At 46.8% G+C, this 22,055-nt stretch overlaps 1 protein-coding gene and 1 long non-coding RNA gene across 2 annotated transcripts in view; both read left to right on the top strand.

Annotated features, from left to right (window-relative positions):
* bcas3 (BCAS3 microtubule associated cell migration factor) overlaps positions 1–21,059 on the top strand; it is a 370,231-nt gene extending 349,172 nt beyond the window's left edge. Inside the window, exon 24 of the mRNA XM_080511322.1 lies at positions 18,537–21,059. Within this exon, the coding sequence (XP_080367448.1) occupies positions 18,537–18,685 (149 nt within the window). The 3' untranslated portion in view covers positions 18,686–21,059. The remainder of the gene's footprint in view (positions 1–18,536) is intronic.
* Positions 21,060–21,353: 294 nt separating this feature from the next.
* LOC308143115 lies at positions 21,354–21,995 on the top strand. The gene is made up of 2 exons (XR_013937015.1): positions 21,354–21,555; positions 21,623–21,995. It is a non-coding gene; the product is annotated as an uncharacterized lncRNA (long non-coding RNA).
* The last annotated feature ends 60 nt before the right edge of the window (positions 21,996–22,055 follow it).

Raw genomic sequence — 22,055 nt, 5'->3', positions numbered from 1 at the left:
GTCCTCACCGGTCGCTCACATGTGCCGGCTGTTTTTCAATGAACCTTTCCATCTGCGCTCCCGTAACCTCCGCGTGACCTCCTGAAAGAAAGCAAGGCTGTACGTCACATGAACGCAGATAAAGGAAATCCTGCTCTCAGAGGTCAAGTCCCAGGTTAGAAGCTAACGTTATTCTACCCAGCAACTTTCTGATTGTTCAAACTCACAAGTAACAGATCCGTCCCATTTCCACTCAAGCCATATTTAATGGAGGCTCCTCTTTGTATCCAGCTCTTCAGCCACATGCAGCCTTTCACAGGCCTTTTTACACAGACGAGCTGAACTCTCCCCCTCCTGACCCCTCGCTGACTCCCATGTGTTTCCTGGGATTAACCTGTACTCCAGGACCCAGAGTACATTAGTGTTGCACCTAAAGGACTCGTGTTCTTCTTATCAGCTCAGTACTTCAACACGAGTTTGCTTTCATTTGCTTCTGTTGTGGTTTCACACTTGTTCTTGGAAAGGCATTGCTGAGACCCAAGTGTGTGTGTCTGTGTCGTTGTGTGTGTTGGATGTGTGTGTATTGTGGCAGTGACTACATTGAGACCGAAAAATCAGGACACTGTTAACATTTTATCAGATTCTGTTACCTAACTCTGTTGTGAGTGGTGCAAAGATGACTGTTCACATCATTTGTTTGGTGGAGTCGGCGCTCTGAGACATGACCAGGCAACAGGGAAGATGCCCCGCTCCGGTCACAGATCTGCCCCTCTGGGCACCAGACAGTGGCAGCATATCACAAATCTCCCGCTTTTACACAACATACATCTTCCACAGTACTTTATTTGAGATCCAGACTCATTAGCCACAATTAGCCACAAAATAAATTCAAAGCGCATTGTGCTGAGAAGCAGTGTGGAGGCTTGTCCTGCATCCAGCCATAAAAAAAACAAGCATCTTGAAACAACCACTAATGTGGACCATATGGCTCTGCTGGTTTAATGGAACAATTTCTGACACCCCATCTATCTTCTGAAGGACGTGTGTTCAACAAGCTGAAAGTGGTCCTGCAATAAAGAAAACCTCCGCTCAGTCCACTTGTCTATTAACTGAATTTGTTGCGCTGTCAAGTTCCTCACTGGTACATTATTTTATACCATCCTCGCCTTTTGGCTCTCAGTTGGATTTGTCTCCATGTTTAGAAGATGCAGACCTTTTACACCGTCAGACACTTGTGTTTCTTTCGGTGGGGATTGGAGATTGGACTGGAGCACATCCAGTCCTACCAATTAACCTGCAGCTGCCCCAGCAGTGTAGGGTAGGTCTTTGTTGGGGGCAACACACCCCCATGCAGAGGAGAGATCTATGGGTCAGGGCTTTTCTCAGAAGGGTTAAAATGACAAATGAATGAATGGAGGCTGAAGCTGAAAGACTTTATAAAATACATGTTTTCTTATTTAATTCTAAGTCTATTGTTAGTGTGGTGGAGATGAACTACAGTCGCAGAGAAACTGTTTCCACCCAAAACACAACAAAATCTTGTGTTTTCACTTGAAATCATTGTCTTGAAAAGGAGCCCTTATTGCATATATAATATACTATGTGTGAAAACCAACTAGATTTCAAAAGAGCCTCTAATGAGCAGAAGAGTAAAGATGTTTAAAGTCAGAGGATATTATCACCTGTGAGCAATAATATCTTACAGTTGGACCAAAACCAGAAACTCTGGCATTAACCCACCGAGTGCTGAACGCGTGACGTCAAAGCCGGGCCGGTTGAGACTCTAGCTGTTCTGCACCTGAGAAGCCCTGAGTGGGCCGAGGCCACAAAAAACAAGCTTACATTGGTCACTTACCTGAAAACTACTTTCAGTCCTCAGCGGACCTAAACACCAGCCTGAAGTCGCCGCGTGGTTCTACTCAACAAGCGTCATGGCGTTTCACATGAACACAGGCTGTGTGGAGAATGATGCCAGAGAAACTTACAAATGTAGAGAATTTTTAGCCTTTTCATTGACATTTGTTTTGATGATGGTGAGGTCACACCCTTAAGCTTGAATCGATTGGCAGTGCTCACATATTTCAGAAGGAAATGGCCCCATATGTCATGTGAACAAATGTTAAAATACAACATGTGTTCACATTCAAGCCCCAAAGCCCACAACCGGCCACAGTAATTATTAAAGTTGTCCAGAGGAAGTGAAGAAGATGTTGTAGAGTCATAAAGTCTGCAGACAGACGACAACAATCTGTCCAACTTTAACACGAGACTGCCATTCGTGTCTGGTTTTCACCCAGCAGTCACTATTGTTTTCCTATAACTGTAACCACAATCATCTCTTAGTCTTAACCAAGAGCTTCTTGTGATTGACAACAAAGGTCCCTTAACCTTAATAAAATAGTCGTTTAAATCCAGACTTTGATGTTTCCTTCTTGCTCCCACAATGTTTTTGAGGCTGAACCCAACCAGACCGTAACCATTACACTCTAACACTATAAAATGAACTTTTCCTGCCGGGATTTAGAAGCGTTTCAGCTATTAGAGGCTCTGGGCTCCAGCACACTTGTGTCTCAGTCTACATGGCATGAGCACAGTCTGTATTCTGTTGAACTGAATTCGTAGGCAAGTCCAAGTGTGTTGTTAAGGCCTTAACATACTCTCCGCAACGTACGCGTGCGGAACGTGCCGTGACGTCAAAATCGTGTGGGGCCCCAGTGCATTCCAACGCACGCAGCCCAAAACTTGTGACCTCACGGATTGTGCACTGCCAATTGCGCAGGAGATCTTCTGTCTCCACGTCTGAACAATCAACAATTAAAAGCAAATAAAGTTAGCCAGACCGCTCAAAACTTCTGAAATTAAACCCAAACTACTGTAGGAAATGTGGTGGAGAACGCCGGGAGGCAGAAGAGGAGATATTTTCGGGATCGTTACGTTACGGAACACAGAGTGGCGCCTTGCCACAGTCACGTGTGCACTCACGTCCTGCGCAGGTCTGCAGAGGAGCTTTGTTAAAACCTTTAAAGTGCGTATGTACCAAAAGCCTCAGCACCGTGCAGACAAGCCACCAGTAATGCAAAGTGAAAGGTTGAAGTCAGAGGGAAGAGGTTCAAATCCAGCCTGGACCTTTCTGTATGAAGTTTGCATGTTCTCCCGGAGCCTGGGTTTCTCCAGGTCTCCTCACAAAAGTCCAAAGACGTGTTGGATCAGCGGCGTCAAGCTAATTTTCCTTCAGGGGCCACAAAGAAGCCAGTTTAATCATGAGTGGTAAAATAGTGCTAACTTTCACAAAACCGGACAATTACTACAGGTAATGAAACCATCTCGTACAAAATACAGTGAAACATCCCCCAAAAATGTATCTGTTGCATTCTGGGTGTTTTTCCAGACTGCCTCCGACAGCATGGCCTGGAGGCTAGTTTGATAGCAACCAGATAGCTTTCATGGCAGCATCACAAGATATCAGCTTGAGTCTCAGTGTTGAGTTGTGTTGCATTGCGTTGTCTTGAGAAATGTGTTGAAAAATCAATGTTTTCTTTGGAATTTGTACAATTTGCTGGGTGGTTCAGCAGCTGGATTGGAGCCTGATGCTTCACATCCTTATGTGAGAGCGGACTCTCAATATAATCTCAGTGTTTTGTTCTCCTTCCATGAAACTAGCACATCATTTAAGTATTTAAACCTATCCTTAACCTTACTTTGACTCTCAATACGTGCGAAACAGTGTTTGTGTCCACTGCTTTGGCTGTGGGAGGTGCAGTGGACCCCCAGAGTCCCTGTGCCGTCGCTCTCTGAGCCGTACAAGCAGCAGTTTGAGGCTGGAGCTGAGCTTTGCCTGCAGAGTGTGTGGAATGTAGAGCTGGTCAGATACGTGATGCGATGAGAAGTGACAGCCTCCTGACGCTGTGCTGCTCATCACTTTTCTTAGTGGACACTAACACCAGCAGCCTCTTTCCGCTGAGAGCAGCCCTCCTGTCCAACCTTATTGATGTGGGGGGGTCTCACAACATGCTTGTCAAAGGACATAAATCCATTGTGTGTGTTCACATTAGGAGATTTTGATGGTGCACAAAGCAAAGTTTGTTTCCTCCCATAAGCAGTCTGCCCATGAAGTGCTTACGTACAAGTCTTTGAATGTGCTTACTGGTGATGCTTGGGTTTGGAAATCTCTTTTGTGCATTTTTGATTTGTGTAGAAAAGAGAAATTCAACTGGCCTCCTCCAGAACTATTGTCCGCCATCATTTCTTCAACGGGATAATAGTGATAATAAATGCCTTCACGACTCAGAGAGTGAGAATAGACTGGGTTCAGTCTGACCTCGTGTTCTCCTTCACAAGGGGGTCTATTAGCCATCCTCTATACAGATATATAGAACAGAGTTCCACAATTCCAGGCCTTGAGGGCCGGTGTCCTGCAGGTTTTAACTCCCCCAGCTTCAGCACACCTCAATGTGATGTTGACGTCGTCGTCAAGCTTGTAAACAAGCCCAGTAGCGAGGCCCGTGTTGCCTTCAGGTGTGTTGCAACTGGGAGGAACCTGGAACATGCAGGACACCCCCCCCCCCCCCCCCCCTCGATTCCCCGAATTGAGGAACCCTGCTATAGAGGATGTGTCAAACAATAGAACCATCATCAAGTACGCAGACGACTCTTATTGTCACTCCACTCAAAGAGGGTGAAGAATCAGGGCGCAGTTATTGATGACTCTGTCCAGTGGTGTGAACTGAACACATCAGAACAAAAGACATGGTCATTGAATTCACAAAACAAAGCAGAGACACTTTAATTTCAGGTGCAATCATATCAATACCTCAGTACCGTCTGCTAAAAGGACCGTCAGCACCTTCACTGTGTCCAAATTGACTTCACCAAACAATCTTCCCTGTTTTATCCGTCATTAATTGGGTCCGTTTTATCTTTTTTACGTATTCTTGCATAAAATATTGGTGAATGGTGGAATTTTGAGCACGTGTTTTGTTTTCTTTACTTTTGGCACTCTGTCAAGCAGCTGCCTGTGTGCTTCAAAGTGTGTTTTCTTTGTTAGGGCATGCCACATGCAGCCACTTCTGCAGAACAGTTCTATTCACAGGTACCTGGACCTTGTCTTTAAGGTCTTGTTTGGACTTCCAAGTGAAGTTCCGCACATGCTCAGTAGAGCCAATCAGAACTAGCCTGACCCCATGGTGTAAAGACTCCCACTCCATATTTTACTGGACTTGATACCTTTATTTTGACAGTCACAGTAATGACAATCAAACTTGGTAGTTTTATTTTGACAGTCACCATAATAACAATCCAACTCGGTGATCTGTCCACTAGAATGTCCGTGTTCTCCCATTGGTAATGTTTAGAGGCCATTGTTCTCTGCTACGTGTGTGTGTGTGTGTGTGTGTGTGTGTGTGTGTGTGTGTGTGTGTGTGTGTGTGTGTGTGTGTGTGTGTGTGTGTGTGTGTGTGTGTGTGTGTGTGTGTGTGTGTGTGTGTGTGTGTGTGTGTGTGTGTGTGTGTGTGTGCGCGCTTTCAGTACTGAAACAAACTACAGCACCAACGTGTGGCCAAACATGGAAACTACATTGTTTTCAAGTGTTTCTGCCGCAAAAATGAACATTATTGTAACATCGTGGTGTAAAAGGGGCTTTATACACGTGTAATCAAACTTTGATCTGCTGAGTGTGAAAAGCATTGAAGGTTTTCTTTTCAGACTCAGACACTGAGTGAGCTCTCTGATTGGTTCGATGTTACTCCTTCCTCGTCTTTCAGCTTTCACAACATGTATATTATCTCAACACAGCAACTGAACAGGTCAAGCTCAGGTCAATGTTGTGGATTGTTCTCTTGTCCTGAGTGGGCTGCAGGAGAAAAGAACCTGAGTGGTTTTAATACACTGTTATAACCAAGAATCTGACTTGAAGCATCTCTGGCACGTTCATCAGTGTCACAGCGGTGCTTCAAACAGAAACCAAATCAGGACCAGGCAACAGGAAGTCCTTGGCTTCTCTTCTGTACAAAGCCAACCAGGATCTGCTGGTATCAGTGCCAAATGCCCCTGGGCACCTTCAGAGGTCTCACTGAGGCCCCGACTCGCTCCACACATAGTGTTTATGGACCATACCGGAGCACGGTTAATAATGGAATATACTGCACGTCTCCACAGCAAATCCTGTTAGTTTTGGATTGAGACTGCAAGGGTTGAAACATTTGTTCATTGTTTTGTACCACACAACATCCAAAAATGACAATTAGTGAGGAAGCAAGAACGATGTCCTTGTCCGATCCTCACCATCCAACTTGAATATTGAGAACAAAATGAACGTGGGCAACTTGGTTCTTCTGGTGGTGGTAGGGTGTAGAAAGAGGAGCGCCACACTGGTAGTGTAACCAGAGAGTGAGCTGGTAGAATAGGATGAACAGTGAAACCAGCTGGTTCTCCAGTGAGCTGGCCTGTGAGGGTTGTATAAACTTGCCGGTGGAATTCTTGATGATGCAGTCAGAGGGGTCATGAACTGAGTTCAAGTTAGAGCCATGTTTTCTCCTCATTGTCTTTGAATTCAGAAATGCAAAATAGTTGCATGTGATGTTTGTTGAGTGGTTGGCACAGTGCAGTAGTGTGGATGTGTTGCAGCTCTCTGTTGGTGCGTCCGTACCATGTAGGGCCCATAAAAGCAGCTCCACCAGGGTTGGGTGGTGAGGCGGCTGTCAGTCTGCTCTGGGTAACGGCCCGGGTCACCACTCGGTTTTCATTAAGGAGCTAATTCAAAGCGGCCCACATGGAGTGTCAAGAGTGTCCCGGCCTGTTGTTGGCACCCTTTATAACACACTCTAATGAGCCGCCGCTGGGAAAGTTGTGGTCAGCTGTGCTCACGGAGCGCTGAAGCTCAGAATATACGGTCAGAGAGGATGAGGAGAAAGTCCCCATGCGGGAGCCTGAATTAGCCCCATGAATCACTTACTTTCTTTTTCATTTGTTCCTTAATCACACAACCTGTTGAGTAGATGATTCATGTGGCGGGCTGCTGGCTGCGTTCACTCTGCAGAGTTCAAGGCCGTGCTGCAGCCTGGGACCTGGACACTGCCGGTGTGTACTGAAGGTCCGTCCAGCGTCTCGCTGAGTCTGCGACGGCACTTTAAAGCTGTGGAGTGTCAATTTGACTACAGCAGCACGTCGGGCCATTCACTCCTCTTGTTGGTTTTTCCAAAGGGCCGGTCTACACAACAACCGTTTCAAGGGAAAGAAATAAAAACCTTTTGTGGCGTTTTTAGTCGTCCATCCGGCTCCCGAACCATTGTAGCTCGTTCCTCTGCACATGCTCAGTAGAGCCAATCAGAACAACGTCTCCTCCGCGGTGTCATGACTCCCAGTCTATATTCTCCTGGACTTGATACTTTTATTTTGACAGTCACCATTAATAACAATCCAACCTGGTGGTCTGTCCACTAGAATGCCCGTGTTCTCCCATTGTTTATGTTTAGAGCTCATTGTTCTCTGCTCCATGTGTGTGTGTGTGTGTGCTTCAGTGCTAAAACTAACAACAGCGCCCACTAGTGGACCAACGTAGAAACTGCATCACTTTCAGTGTTTGACGTTTTCGTGAAAACAGACATTGTTTTGAAAACGTTGCAGTATAAAAACAAAACTTTTCTGAAGCAAAAACACAAACGTGTTTTCATTAGAAACGTTGTGTAAATGGGACCTAAATAGTTCTTTTATTGTTTGGTACAGGATGATGTACAAAGACCTCAAAAATGATCTTACTGCATCCCTTGCTATCAGCATTTTCTGATTATTTTGTTTTGCTTTGGAAAAAATACAATATAACACAATGATGCATATTCATGTGTCCCACATTTTTTGGAATTTACTACATAAGATTTTTTGCATCCCCCTACATCTCCCCTGACTCATACTAAATTCTTTAATTTTAAAAGAAGGGCTGTGCACTGGCCTTTTCTCTATTTGCAATGTGGAGAGTTCTTTTGCTATGCTACATACTACAAAATTACACAAACAGAGAAAATGATTTGTTTCTTTTATGATTAAATAACTTCATATGGCTGAAAGACCTTTCGCATACTTGTTAACATTTTGATGTGATTACTGTTCAATGATTTCTTGAGTAAATCAGAATTCCAACATAAGCCTGCATAAACAGTAGTGGAAATTAAAATATTCCCTGTAACAAGAAGTGGGTGGGGATTCAAATGGTTCAGGTAGGGGGTAGGGATTGTAATGACAGACTCATTTTTAAAAGGTCATACGATGTGTAAAATTCAACAACAATGGTACTGGCCACCATGTAATGCCATTCCACACCATTGGAACCGTCTTGGTCATCAGTTTGTCTCTCATTGTTACTTCTACACATGTAGATGGGGAGACTCCCAACCTTGGATTGTAAAACCATCTGCCAGACCGGCAGAGCCACGGCCACAACGGCTTCATGATCAGCACTCTGAGTCACAACGCTTCCAGAAACCCAGAAATATTGTTGTGAATGTGAGGGATTCAGAGATCGGCTCGGCTCTGGTGCGTGTGTTTGCTTGTGTGTGTGTGTGTGTGTGTGTGTGTGTGTGTGTGTGTGTGTGTGTGTGTGTGTGTGTGTGTGTGTGTGTGTGTGTGTGTGTGTGTGTGTGTGTGTGTGTGTGTGTGTGTGTGTGTGTGTGTGTGTGTGTGTGTGTGTGTGTGTGTGTGTGTGTGTCTTCCACACAGCAGGGTGTGTTAAGCCTGGCTTTTCACAGACCATCCCCATGATCTCCGGTGGATGTTAATGAGCTTTCCCCTCTAATGTGGGCTCAGTCGTCCAACTGGATAGCTTTCTAAGGATCGTTCAGGCCAGAGGCTCAAATACTCAATACCGACATGCTTTAATATGCAAACATTGTATATTTGATGCTCACCATCACAGTCCACAGACTTCAGCGGTCCCACAGTGCTTGTACCTGGAGATTTCCTCATACATGCAGAGAAGTAGGCCAGAAGTAATTCCAGGACTTATTTCCTCCTGAGCCCTTCAGAAACCACAGTGGTGCTGCTGTCTGCAGCAGAGCCTTTGGTTTTATCATCATGTGCCACTGTAGTCAGGTCGCATTAGATCTTATTCTCTTGGCACGGCTAATCTTCTCTGGGACCTGTGAAATGATGAAATGCAGGGAGAAAAAATCATCACTCATGGATTAAAATATCATTTCCCCGGAGATGACATTGCCACGTCACTGCAGAAAGCCACAGCCCCGTGGCACGTAGCACCACCACACTGGTACCATGGCTAGAAGTGTAAGAGGAGCTGGTGGATGTATGATCACTGTATGTCCAGCTGGAGGCTAACAGTTTCAGCAGAACTGACTCTCACTGCTCAGTTTCACCACTTTCATCCAGACCGGTCTTTATTTCCAGTGCTGGATGAGCCATCCACCAATACATCCACCTTCCTACCAAACACTTCTTTCACAGGCACATATGGGAACTTTAAAAGTTTCGGGTTGGTCTTAGGTGGTTAGGGTTATTGAAGGGTTAGGAGTTAGAGTTAGTGTTAGGGGGTTAGGGTTATTGAAGGGTTAGGAGTTAGAGTTAGTGTTAGGTGGTTAGGGTTATTGAAGGGTTAGGAGTTAGAGTTAGTGTTAGGTGGTTAGGGTTATTGAAGGGTTAGGAGTTAGAGTTAGTGTTAGGGGGTTAGGGTTATTGAAGGGTTAGGAGTTAGAGTTAGTGTTAGGGGGTTAGGGTTATTGAAGGGTTAGGAGTTAGAGTTAGTGTTAGGTGGTTAGGGTTATTGAAGGGTTAGGAGCTAGAGTTAGTGTTAGGTGGTTAGGGTTATTGAAGGGTTAGGAGTTAGAGTTAGTGTTCGGGGGTTAGGGTTATTGAAGGGTTAGGAGTTAGAGTTAGTGTTAGGGGGTTAGGATTATTGAAGGGTTAGGAGTTAGAGTTAGTGTTCGGGGGTTAGGGTTATTGAAGGGTTAGGAGATAGAGTTAGTGTTGGGGGTTAGGGTTATTGAAGGGTTAGGAGGTAAGGGTTGGGGTTACTGAAGGGTTAGGAGGTAAGGGTTGGGGTTACTGAAGGGTTAGGAGGTAAGGGTTGGGGTTACTGAAGGGTTAGGAGTTAGAGTTAGTGTTCGGGGGTTAGGGTTATTGAAGGGTTAGGAGATAGAGTTAGTGCTAGGGGGTTAGGGTTACGGAAGGGTTAGGAGGTAAGGGTTGGGGTTACTGAAGGGTTAGGAGGTAAGGGTTGGGGTTACTGAAGGGTGAGGGTAAGGTTGCGGACAAGATATTCAGTGTTCTTCCCCGGTCCATCATGTATGTTCTGACAGAGCTGGATGGTTGGCCGTCCACAATGTCCTTGATTCCAGGTCAGCCTAACCTTTTACGCTTTCACCACTATTTGTTGTACTTGCATTTGAGATTTAGCTTGTGTGTTTTTATGAAAACCAGAGTGTGTACACTGGAATCTGTGTGTGTTTGTGTGGTAGTGTAAGAGGATTAGGGCCTGTTCACAGCCCAGGGTGCAGATTGAAGTTTTTCCCTATGATCTGATTGGCTAATGAAATTATAACATGCTGCTGTGATGCTTTAGGAGTTTTTGTCGGATTTTGCAAAGCCAGAATCTCCAGAATCAGTAAAACCTTTCTTCCTTTGTTCCTTTGTTTATTCAGCACCAAATTCATCTTTCTGAATCTGTGTAATGACCAAACGAGACACAATGGGATATTTTTCATTCAGAACTGTGGAAGTTTGGAGCCCTGAAGAGCTCTAACCACACCAAACACCACCCTGATGCCCTGATCCACACCACCAGCATGAGAGGAGCAAGTCTTTACTTTGACAAGTGTTTGAATATTTCCTCTCGTCACTACAACAGTTGTCGGTCGGGACACACCCATACCTGTAGTGGGCGCACCAAGTTTACTTGTGAATGCTTCCCAATCCAACCTGACGGTTAAATGACATCATGAACCAGCAACAACAGCAGCAGGGAGACGAGAGAGGACGAGCAATGTCAACAGTAAAAGAGTTTCAAGGCTCACACACTAGCGATGCTACATGCTAAAGAGTTTCAGGCTCACAAACTAGTGATGCTACATGCCAAAGGGTTTCAGGGCTCACACACCAGCGATGCTACATGCTACATGCTAAAGAGTTTCAGGGCTCACACACCAGCGATGCTACATGCTAAAGAGTTTCAAGGCTCCAAGGCCTTACTGTCGATTCAGAGGCTGTGTGTAGCATAGCCTGAACGCATGAACGCATAGCCTTCATGTATCATTTGTATATATAGTAAATATTAGGCATAATGCATTGAATAAATATTCATATTGGTTCTTGGAATTGGCACTTAGCTAAAGTTCAGCACTCGTACTTTATTCATCCTTTAAAAAAAGTGGTACCAGTGCATCCCGAGCTGGAAGTGACACTGCAGCAGCGTCAAACTCCTGTTGTCCGGCCACACCACCATTTCTGGTCCAGAGGAAGACATCATAAAAATACATCAACTTTACTTTTACATTTCTGATCCTAATCCTAACCCAAAGTAAATCCTGTTTCTGTTCTAATCACTGGACTTGTTTGAGTGGATGGAGTAAACCTAACCCTGAGGGGCCAGTGGGGCAACAGTGAAGATGTCCAAGATGCTGTATTACCATCAAATCTCTCCATGTGGCTGAATTCACAACAAACGCATGTTAACTTGCAGCCTAAAAAATGCCTTCATTTCATATTTCCCTGTATTTTGATGATTAAAAACAGCTTTATGTTGAGATTACCCATATTTCTTTTAAAATTCTCCAACTTGTTGAGGCGATTCAAACATGTATTAAACCTGTTTGCATCAATTAAAGGGATGTTTCATGTTGCTGTCCAGAAATCTGTATTTTAAGATTATTAGCAAACATTTGTGTGGCCCGCTGAACAAACAATCGTTTGGTCTAGTACATCCTTAATTTCATAACTCACATTAAGCTTTCAGACGTCAACAATTTAAATTTTCACATTAAATACTGAGTGCAGTGTATTATGTGTGATATGATTGTGTTGACTGAAACGTCCTGTGAAAGCCTGATCAGACAGTCGTGTCCTCCGTCCAGCCTGGTCTTCTCTGCTCATCACACGACACAAAACCTGCTTGTAAATAACTGCAGTACTTTACCTTGTGACATCGGCCCCGCAGGAAAAGAGCCCCAACATTGGAGCGCCAGGGATTGTGTTGGGGGCGCGGGAGGTTAAGACGTGCTGAATAGCAGCGAGGCGTCACACAATGAGGTGGATTAGGCCGCACTAGAAAGGGCCTTTAGGGCTTTACTGGGGTGTTCAGCGGCTTAAAGCGCCTACAATAACTGCAACATGGAGGATCCAGCTGGGAGAGCGGATGGTGGCCAAAAGGCCAGCTGGGTGGGCAAGTGGCCGCGGCCATGAGCTGATAGTACGGGGTTCTGTTTGGGCCACAATTCTGAGCGAGCGATGGGAAAATCTGAGCGCCAAAAAATGAATTGTGCAGCACACTAATAGCATTCTGAGGAAATATTTAAATTGTGCAAAGAAAAACTTGACATTGCGCTCAAAAATAATTTCTGCGCTCAGATTCTTCCTCTGCGCTCAACCTCTCTCTCTCTCTCTCTCTCTCTCTCTCTCTCTCTCTCTCTCTCTCTCTCTCTCTCTCTCTCTCTCTCTCTCTCTCTCTCTCTCTCTCTCTCTCTCTCTCTCTCTCTCTCTCTCTCTCTCTCTCTCTCTCTCTCTCTCTCTCTCTCTCTCTCTCTCTCTCTCTCTCTCAAATCTCTCCACCTCCACTCAAGTCCTGCTGTGCGCTCGCTCGAAATGTGCAAAGCCCAAATGTGACACACGGTTGTCCACCAATCACAGAAATTTGGGGCGTTGAATTCTGATTGGTTACCTCGGATTCTGGAAGTGCCTCATAACCAACGAAGAAGAAGAAGAAGAAGAAGAAGAGGGAAAAACAAACTGCAAGAGAAAACATGTTGTAATCCAGGATCATTATCTTTAGTTTTCCTTATTTCTGTTTTCCCTCGCAGTTTGTTTTTTCCTCTTCTTCTTCTTCACATTTTGAGCGAGCGCACAGCAGAACTTGAGCGGAGGTGGAGAGATTTGAGCGAGAGAGAGGGAGAGAGAGAGAGAGAGAGAGAGGTTGGGCGCAGAGGAAGAATCTGAGCGCAGAAATGATTTTTGAGCGCAATGTCAAGTTTTTCTTTGCGCAATTTAAACATTTCCTCAAAATGCTATTAGTGTGCTGCACAATACATTTTTTGGCGCTCACATTTTCCCGTCGCTCGCTCAGAATTGTGGCGCAAACATCAGCCCATATGATAGGAGCTCCAGAAAAGGGCCGGGCGCGCCTGAAGGCCCCTCCGGGTTGACAGAGTGGTTCCTATGACCTGGAGGTGAGGCTCGGTGCTCCGGCACGTCGCTCCTCTGGCCTGCAGCCGCCGCTGCACCAATAATCTGATGTACTAATGACCCCGTCAGACCGGAGCCGGCACGCCGCCTCACTCACACGTTGCAGAGTGGAATTCACCTCATGGGTTTGCCTTTCAGCTGGTCGACACCATGAAAGCGCATGACAGCCCGTTTACACTGCGATGACACAGGAAACGCAAAACTTCCGTCACACTTTGGGTGTCTGTTGACATGACAACGGTGCTCGGAGCCACTGGAAAAAACGTCTTGAAAGAGCTTTGGCTTTGTCGTGGTGTAAATGGGTGAAAACGACATTTCCTGGAAACACTCTGGCTTAGTCTCCATGACGACGGCGGAAATGCTGCTACTGCACAGACTCCTAGTTCATTTTCTCCTGGGACTTGGCAGCAGCTCATAGTTCTGCACATGCTCAGTAGAGCCAATCAGAATCATGTTTCCCCCGTGGTGTCATGACTCCCAGTCCATATTCTCAAGGATTGGTACTTTTATTTTAACAGTCAGCGTAATAACAATCCAAGTTGGTAGTTTTATTTTGAAAGTCACCATAATAACAATCCAACTTGATGGTTTTATTTTGAAAGTCATCATAATAACAATCCAACTTGGTAGCTTTATTTTGAAAGTCACCATAATGACAATACAACTTGGTAGTTTTATTTTGAAAGTCACCATAATGACAATACAACTTGGTAGTTTTATTTTGAAAGTCACCATAATGACAATACAACTTGGTAGTTTTATTTTGAAAGTCACCATCATGACAATCCAACTTGGTAGGTTTATTTTGAAAGTCACCATAATGACAATCCAACTTGGTAGTTTTATTTTGAAAGTCACCATCATGACAATCCAACTTGGTAGTTTTATTTTGAAAGTCACCATCATGACAATCCAACTTGGTAGTTTTATTTTGAAAGTCACCATCATGACAATCCAACTTGGTAGTTTTATTTTGAAAGTCACCATAATGACAATCCAACTTGGTAGTTTTATTTTGAAAGTCACCATCATGACAATCCAACTTGGTAGTTTTATTTTGAAAGTCACCATAATGACAATCCAACTTGGTGGTCTGTCCACTAGAATATATTTGTTCTCCCATTGTTAATGTTCAGAGCTCATTGTTCTCTGCTGTGTGTGTGTGTGTGTGTGTGTGTGTGTGTGTGTGTGTGTGTGTGTGTGTGTGTGTGTGTGTGTGTGTGTGTGTGTGTGTGTGTGTGTGTGTGTGTGTGTGTGTGAGACCCTGTAGAGCCACAAGCCTCTGTGTGTCTGTCCAGAAAGATGAACATAAAGGAATTTCTTTCACAGATGTTATTTTCAGATGGAATCAAATACTTTTCAGGTATTTCCTGAAGTCTTCTTCAGAATTGCTTTGTCACGCATTTTCCATTCAACTTCCCACCGTCACTAAACACGCTGATTAATCCAAACATGTAGACGTAGAAAACACTGTACTCATTTACACCTACTGTATGTTTGAATAAATGAATGAAGTGGACTGTACATGAACACTGCAGTCCTGGAAGCTCGTCACAGTGAAGCTACCTGTCGGCTGCTTCATGATGTAAATCCTCTATTATGGACTGGCAGCGATGTAAACCAGCACTCTTTGCCTCTGCATGGATTAGTGCAACAGTTCCGCCCCGTGCAGCGTTGGGGCATTAAAGGGGGGGGGGGGGGGCATTGAAGGGGGGGGGGGGGGGGCACGAGTGGCGGCAGCAGGCTTCAATAACACCACAGTGTGGCACATTGCATGTCAGCTGGGATAATAGCCGTGTGGTTTGTATTGGGTTTCCTGAGCTAAAGTAAGAAGCTGCCACTTCCTGCATACCCACCATGACAAAGACAGTATCCACACCGGCCCGTCAACATCTGCAGGATGTATTAAACTCTCGCTGTGGTTTTCCCTCACTACACTATGAATTTGAAAAGGCTCTTCAGCTAATTAGGGTCGGTGTTCATCTGGAGGTCACCGATGTGTTCTGCAGCTACTTGCTGCCAGACGTCTCCCCAAACAGCAGCAAGACGCTGCAGCAGGCCGTCCTGCAGCAGCGTGCCGTCCTGCAGCAGCGTGCCGTCCTGCAGCAGCGTGCCGTCCTGCAGCAGCGTGGCCGTCCTGCAGCAGCGTGCCGTCCTGCAGCAGCGTGCCGTCCTGCAGCAGCGTGCCGTCCTGCAGCAGCGTGGCCGTCCTGCAGCAGCGTGGCCGTCCTGCAGCAGTGTGGCGTCCTGCAGCAGCGTGCCGTCCTGCAGCAGCGTGGCCGTCCTGCAGCAGCGTGGCCGTCCTGCAGCAGCGTGGCCGTCCTGCAGCAGCAGGCCGTCCTGCAGCAGCGTGGCCGTCCTGCAGCAGCGTGCCCGTCCTGCAGCAGCGTGCCCGTCCTGCAGCAGCGTGGCGTCCTGCAGCAGCGTGGCCGTCCTGCAGCAGCGTGGCCGTCCTGCAGCAGCGTGGCCGTCCTGCAGCAGCGTGGCCGTCCTGCAGCAGCAGGCCGTCCTGCAGCAGCGTGGCCGTCCTGCAGCAGCGTGCCCGTCCTGCAGCAGCGTGGCGTCCTGCAGCAGCGTGGCCATCCTGCAGCAGCGTGGCCGTCCTGCAGCAGCGTGGCCGTCCTGCAGCAGCGTGCCGTCCTGCAGCAGCGTGCCGTCCTGCAGCAGACGACACTGGTTGGAACGGTTAATAGAGAGATCTCACCTCTTTTCTCATTGGTTTGTTCCTACATTCCTAATGGCCTTGGTAGTTTTCTACACTGCAGGAACATGAAGATTATAGTGAAAAAGATGAAGATTGTCTTTTGTAACCTTTATTTAACCAGGAAACGAAAATGTCATTTTCCAAGGTGGCCTGGCCAAGAAGTTTGCAGCACACATCATATCCTCAGCTTTAAAACCTATAAGTTGATTTAACACAATTGACAGGATGAGATAGTGAAAATGAGAAAGTGCAGATTACTATAGACGGTGTTCATCTGTTATCTTGAGGGAGGGAAGTGTGAAGGTCCACAGGAGAAGGAGAAACATGCAGAACTGATTCAAAACCAAAACTCACCAAGAAAATGACAAGAGAAAAAATTCAAGAACAAAACTCATGATTACACTTACTAAGTGTTTGTGTTCTGATCCATTACAAGTCCCGGGAACACAAAACGCTGGAGTCACAGGTAGAATCACGACAAGGTGACATGAGCCACTGAAAACACAACTTTTTGAAAACGACTCCCAAGGAAGAACTTTTCAAAAACACTCTGACTCTGTCTCCGTGGAAACCGGCCTTCGGACTCCGTCCTGAGTAGACGGCACAAGCACTGCTACTTCACTTGAACATGATGGTCATACTCACTAGTTGTTCTGCACATGCTCAGTAGAGACAATCACAGTCATGTTTCGTCCACGGTGTCATGTCTCCCAGTCCTTGTTCTCCTGGACTTGGTAGTTTTATAGTTAGAAGTTTTCACTTGAAAAGGGTCGTGAGTCATGAAACCCTGAATCCTGACCCAAACGCTTACACAACAGGACAATGAGACACAGCTGGACCAACTTTCCATCCATCCTCTTTACTAGTTTATCCAGTTCAGGGAGTCCGTTTCCTCCACTGCCTATCTGGACTGTTGGAGGAAGTTAAAGACTTTGGAGAAAATACCCATGTGAAGACTTCACTCAGAAAGGTCTGACTGGGATTCAAACCCACAACCTGACTGACAATGATGCAAAGACACGACCACTGAGTGTGATAGTGTCTTTTAAAGGTGGTAACATGCAGATATTCCAGCATCCTCTCCTGTCATTCTGGTGAATTATTCCACGTTTCCTCACAAGGACGCCGGACTCTTCGCCAACCAAGCTGTGTGGAAACGAAGGCCACCGACAGGAACACACTGCATGAACACTGGCAACAATATGTGTTTGAGAATCGCCAGCAGTCTGATAAAGTGTCACACACTTGGATTTATGACTTGGCGTGCCGTCTTGGATCGTAGCGGAAGTACAGCAGAGTCTGACCCGCCCTGCTCAGAGCGTGCAGCCTTTGAGTTTGCACAGTGAGAATGTAAAACCACCTGTGCCAGGTGTGTTTTCTATCAGCTCACTCCCCCACAGGGCGCAGACTCCCATCCCTGGAAGCTGGATCCATGATTTGTCCTACTGTCTTTCTTCTCGGTGCCAGTTTGTCATTTCGGCTCCTTGACAGGCTTTTCCTCTCCGGCCGAGGCGAACGGCTGCGCCGACGTGCAGCTGAAGGCCTGTTGAAGGAAAATGTTTGATCCTGTCCACTTGACACGAACAGTAACCATGTGTGCTTTCCCTCTCGTGTACAAGCATTACCGGATCCTGCTCTCAATTTGTCTGTGACAGTCAGACGCCGTCATGGATACGCAGGGCTCGGTTTCCAGGGCGTGGCCGGGCGGCGGCGGGAGATTGAACCCAGCTAAACGCCTGACGGACGTCACAATACACTACATGCATCACATTCTTAATGCTGCTCTGCCACTTACACGCACGCCATTCCATCCACATATCGGAGGAGATGTTTTACAGCATGTAATAACGGTAATGAGTTCCTGATGGGAGGGATCCCGAGTGGGGCGGCTCCACGGCGCACACGGAGTGGCGCTGAGCAGCATGTCACCCAGACACCGGAGGGATCGGCCGCGTCCCGGAATAACTGATGTGTGCTGACACCGCGGGTCAATCCCACAGATGTGGACTTGATCTGCTCTGAACACAACTGCAGGCTCACAGTGGTCTGGTGAGGAATTCATGGTGGAGGAAGAGAAGGGAAAGTCCACTGTTGTCCTGTGGCTGCGTTCTACAGTGTCTGTGTGCAGCCTGTGTTCTTCTGTGTTGCTAAGAAACAATGGACACAATCCTGACCAAAGTTTGTTCACTGGATCGGTGACAGCTGTGTGCTGCAGCTGCGGAGCCACCTGTGGCTCTACAGCTGCTCTGGAGTGGCTCTGTCAAGCTCTCACTAGCTTTTATGGAGAGAAGAATTGTTGGACGGTTTGACTTTGGTAAACTATGTTTCAGCGAGCCTCTCCTCTCACAGCTGGGAGAAACAGAGGAAGCTGAACGGTTTGAACTGAATCTACCGGTAGACACCATGTCGCCCTGCCTGTTTTCACCTCGTCGGTCTGACCTTGTTGTTTTTCTGTGTGCAGAGCTGCAGCGGGAGGGCAGCATCGAGACGCTCAGCAACAGCTCGGGCTCCACCAGTGGCAGCATCCCGCGCAACTTCGAGGGCTACCGCTCGCCGCTGCCCACCAACGAGAGCCAGCCGCTCAGCCTCTTCCCCACCAACTTCCCCTAGACGCCACTGAGCAGCCCGCCAGCCGGCCTCATTCTGCCTCATTCTGCCCCTTCCTGCAACGTCTTACCCCGTTCTGCCACATTTTGCCCCCTCCTGCAACATCCTGCCCCCCTGCCCCCCCCACCCCCCCGCCTCTCCTGCCTCACCCGGCTCCCCCCTCCCCTCACTGGCACTGTTCCTCTGAACCATGTGTTTAGTGTTTTTTCTGCTTCTCTTGCAAACAAATGTTGGCATTTTAATCCCGGGGTTAGATTTGATTCAGTCCTGATTTGTCCAGGTTGGTAGTTGTTTACAGTTTTTCTCGATTGCTAAAACACAAAACCTGGTTCCTGTAGCACAAAAACCCAAACCTTTTCATCATTTCCAAAAGCACACACACATCTCCCATGACCAAAAACATCATTCACCTGTTTCCACATGCGTCTCAACATTCAAAACTCTTTCTGCAAAAACTGACACTAAATTGGCCAAATAATAATTGGACTATGTGTTCACTCAGCAAACATGCTCTCATTTTAATAAACTCAAGATATATCCTCACCTCAACTCAGAGACCACATCCCTCTCCAGGTGAGAACAGTCAGTCTGAACATTGTTTACACACCGATCAGAATTGGGGTCAATAAATAGAGCCTGGATGCTTGTTCACGTGTTTTGGGACAATGATCCCCACCATGCTGAGGTTGAGAGACAACAGAGAGGACGAGGAAGGAGATGAGGATGAGGAAGGAGATGAGGATGAGGATGAGGGAGAAACATCATCAGACAGTGTGCAATCACACCAGTTCCAGGCCAGAGGGGCGGCAGCATCACCATGTGTGAAGCCATTAGCGATCATCGCATCCTGCACCGCCAGTTTCCACCGGGCTGCTCAGGTTCTTACCCGGTTCAATGACCACCACAGGTCCGGGGTTCTTCTTCCGCGAGCATCTTCCCTGTTCTTAATCCAACAGAGGAATTTTTCTCGGCGTGGTGGTGGAGAGGCTATGACCGCCACTCATACACACAGCACAATCTCCTGGACGCCGTGGTAAAGGCCTGTGAGGATGTTTCTCTGGAATCTATCCAGGGTTGGATCCGACACACAAGGAGACATTTCCCACGCTGCCTGGTGAGAAATGACATCATGTGTGAAGTTGATGAAATACTATGGCCTGACCCTGACCTGAGACAAGATCATGCTGATGTTGATGCTGATGAGTTCAATATGGAAATACTGTCAATGAACCCTGTTATTTTCATTTTGATGGCAGTGTGTTCAATTAATCCCTCATGTAGCCTATGTTTTGACAGCTTGTGTGTATTTTCTGAGGGTAGAAACTGATTCGGACCTGGAAGTTAGATGTTTGTACTGTTGGGTGTGAAGATCTGAGGAAATGGTGAGTTGTTCCAGGAATTGAGTCTAAGTAATTGAGAAAAACTGTAAAACGTCAAATTCACTAAATAGTACATCAGTAAATAGTCCAAATCATTCCAAGCTAATTGTTGAGAGTTTTCTTGCAGATTCCCCTGACGTGTGTGGCAGTGACTCTGAGGCTCAGTTCAGCTGCAGCGACGAGATTAAACCACTTTAAACTCCAATGTAGAGGAACTAACTTCATATTATCAATATTAGATTTTAATATCAGACCCAGACATCAGTCCAGCTGCTGTGTGTGTGTGTGTGTGTGTGTGTGTGTGTGTGTGTGCGTGCGTGCGTGCGTGCGTGCGTGCGTGCGTGCGTGCGTGCGTCTTTGAGATTAGTTCATGTGTTGAGTGTCTGGTCTGAGGTGTGTGTTCAGTGTTGGAGGTGTGTGTGTGTGTGTTCAGTGTTGGGGGTGTGAGATGTGTGTGTTCAGTGTTGGAGGTGTGTGTGTGTGTGTGTTCAGTGTTGGGGGTATGAGATGTGCGTGTTCAGTGTTGGAGGTGTGTGTGTGTGTTTGGTGTTGGGGGTGTGAGATGTGTGTGTTCAGTGTTGGGTGTGTGTGTGTGTGTTCAGTGTGAGATGTGTGTGTTCAGTGTTGGAGGTGTGAGATGTGTGTGTTCAGTGTTGGGGGTGTGAGATGTGTGTGTTCAGTGTTGGAGGTGTGAGATGTGTGTGTTCAGTGTTGGGGGTGTGAGATGTGTGTGTTCAGTGTTGGAGGTGAGATGTGTGTGTGTTCAGTGTTGGAGGTGAGATGTGTGTGTGTTCAGTGTTGGGGTGTGAGATGTGTGTGTTCAGTGTTGGGGGGGTGAGATGTGTGTGTTCAGTGTTGGAGGTGTGAGATGTGTGTGTTCAGTGTTGGAGGTGTGAGATGTGTGTGTTCAGTGTTGGGGGTGTGAGATGTGTGTGTTCAGTGTTGGAGGTGAGATGTGTGTGTGTTCAGTGTTGGAGGTGAGATGTGTGTGTGTTCAGTGTTGGGGTGTGAGATGTGTGTGTTCAGTGTTGGGGTGTGAGATGTGTGTGTTCAGTGTTGGAGGTGTGAGATGTGTGTGTTCAGTGTTGGGGGGGTGAGATGTGTGTGTTCAGTGTTGGAGGTGTGTGTGTGTGTTCAGTGTTGGAGGTGTGAGATGTGTGTGTTCAGTGTTGGGGGGGGTGAGATGTGTGTGTTCAGTGTTGGAGGTGTGAGATGTGTGTGTTCAGTGTTGGGGGGGGGTGAGATGTGTGTGTTCAGTGTTGGAGGTGTGAGATGTGTGTGTTCAGTGTTGGGGGTGTGAGATGTGTGTGTTCAGTGTTGGGGGTTGGAGATGTGTGTGTTCAGTGTTGGAGGTGTGAGATGTGTGTGTTCAGTGTTGGGGGTGTGAGATGTGTGTGTTCAGTGTTGGAGGTGTGAGATGTGTGTGTTCAGTGTTGGAGGTGTGAGATGTGTGTGTTCAGTGTTGGAGGTGTGTGTGTGTGTTTGGTGTTGGGGGTGTGAGATGTGTGTGTTCAGTGTTGGGTGTGTGTTCAGTGTGAGATGTGTGTGTTCAGTGTTGGAGGTGTGAGATGTGTGTGTTCAGTGTTGGAGATGTGTGTGTGTGTGTGTGTGTGTGTGTGTGTGTGTGTGTGTGTGTGTGTGTGTGTGTGTGTGTGTGTGTGTGTGTGTGTGTGTGTGTGTGTGTGTGTGTGTGTGTGTGTGTGTGTGTGTGTCCATCACAGTGTTGTAGCAGCGTTGGACCAAAACGTTGAGCTGAACGTTCCCCTGGTGGTTTTGAAACGTTGTGAAGCAGAGAGGCAGCTGAACACGGGGGGTTGATTGACTGATTGTCGCACTAATTCAGACTAAAGACTCGATGGTGACGTCAGACTGGATTTGTACCAGTGATTCCTCTTCTCTCGTTACAGTAAACCAGAATAAAGGAAGTGGAACTGTGTCTGTTGTTGATCCTCAGCTTCCTGGTCACTGACCAACACTGTCTTTAACACGTCGCC

This window comes from Blennius ocellaris (assembly GCF_963422515.1).
Source record: "Blennius ocellaris genome assembly, chromosome: 2".
In the NCBI taxonomy this organism is placed as follows: Eukaryota; Metazoa; Chordata; class Actinopteri; order Blenniiformes; family Blenniidae; genus Blennius; species Blennius ocellaris.
This window is presented reverse-complemented; position numbering and strand designations above follow the sequence as displayed.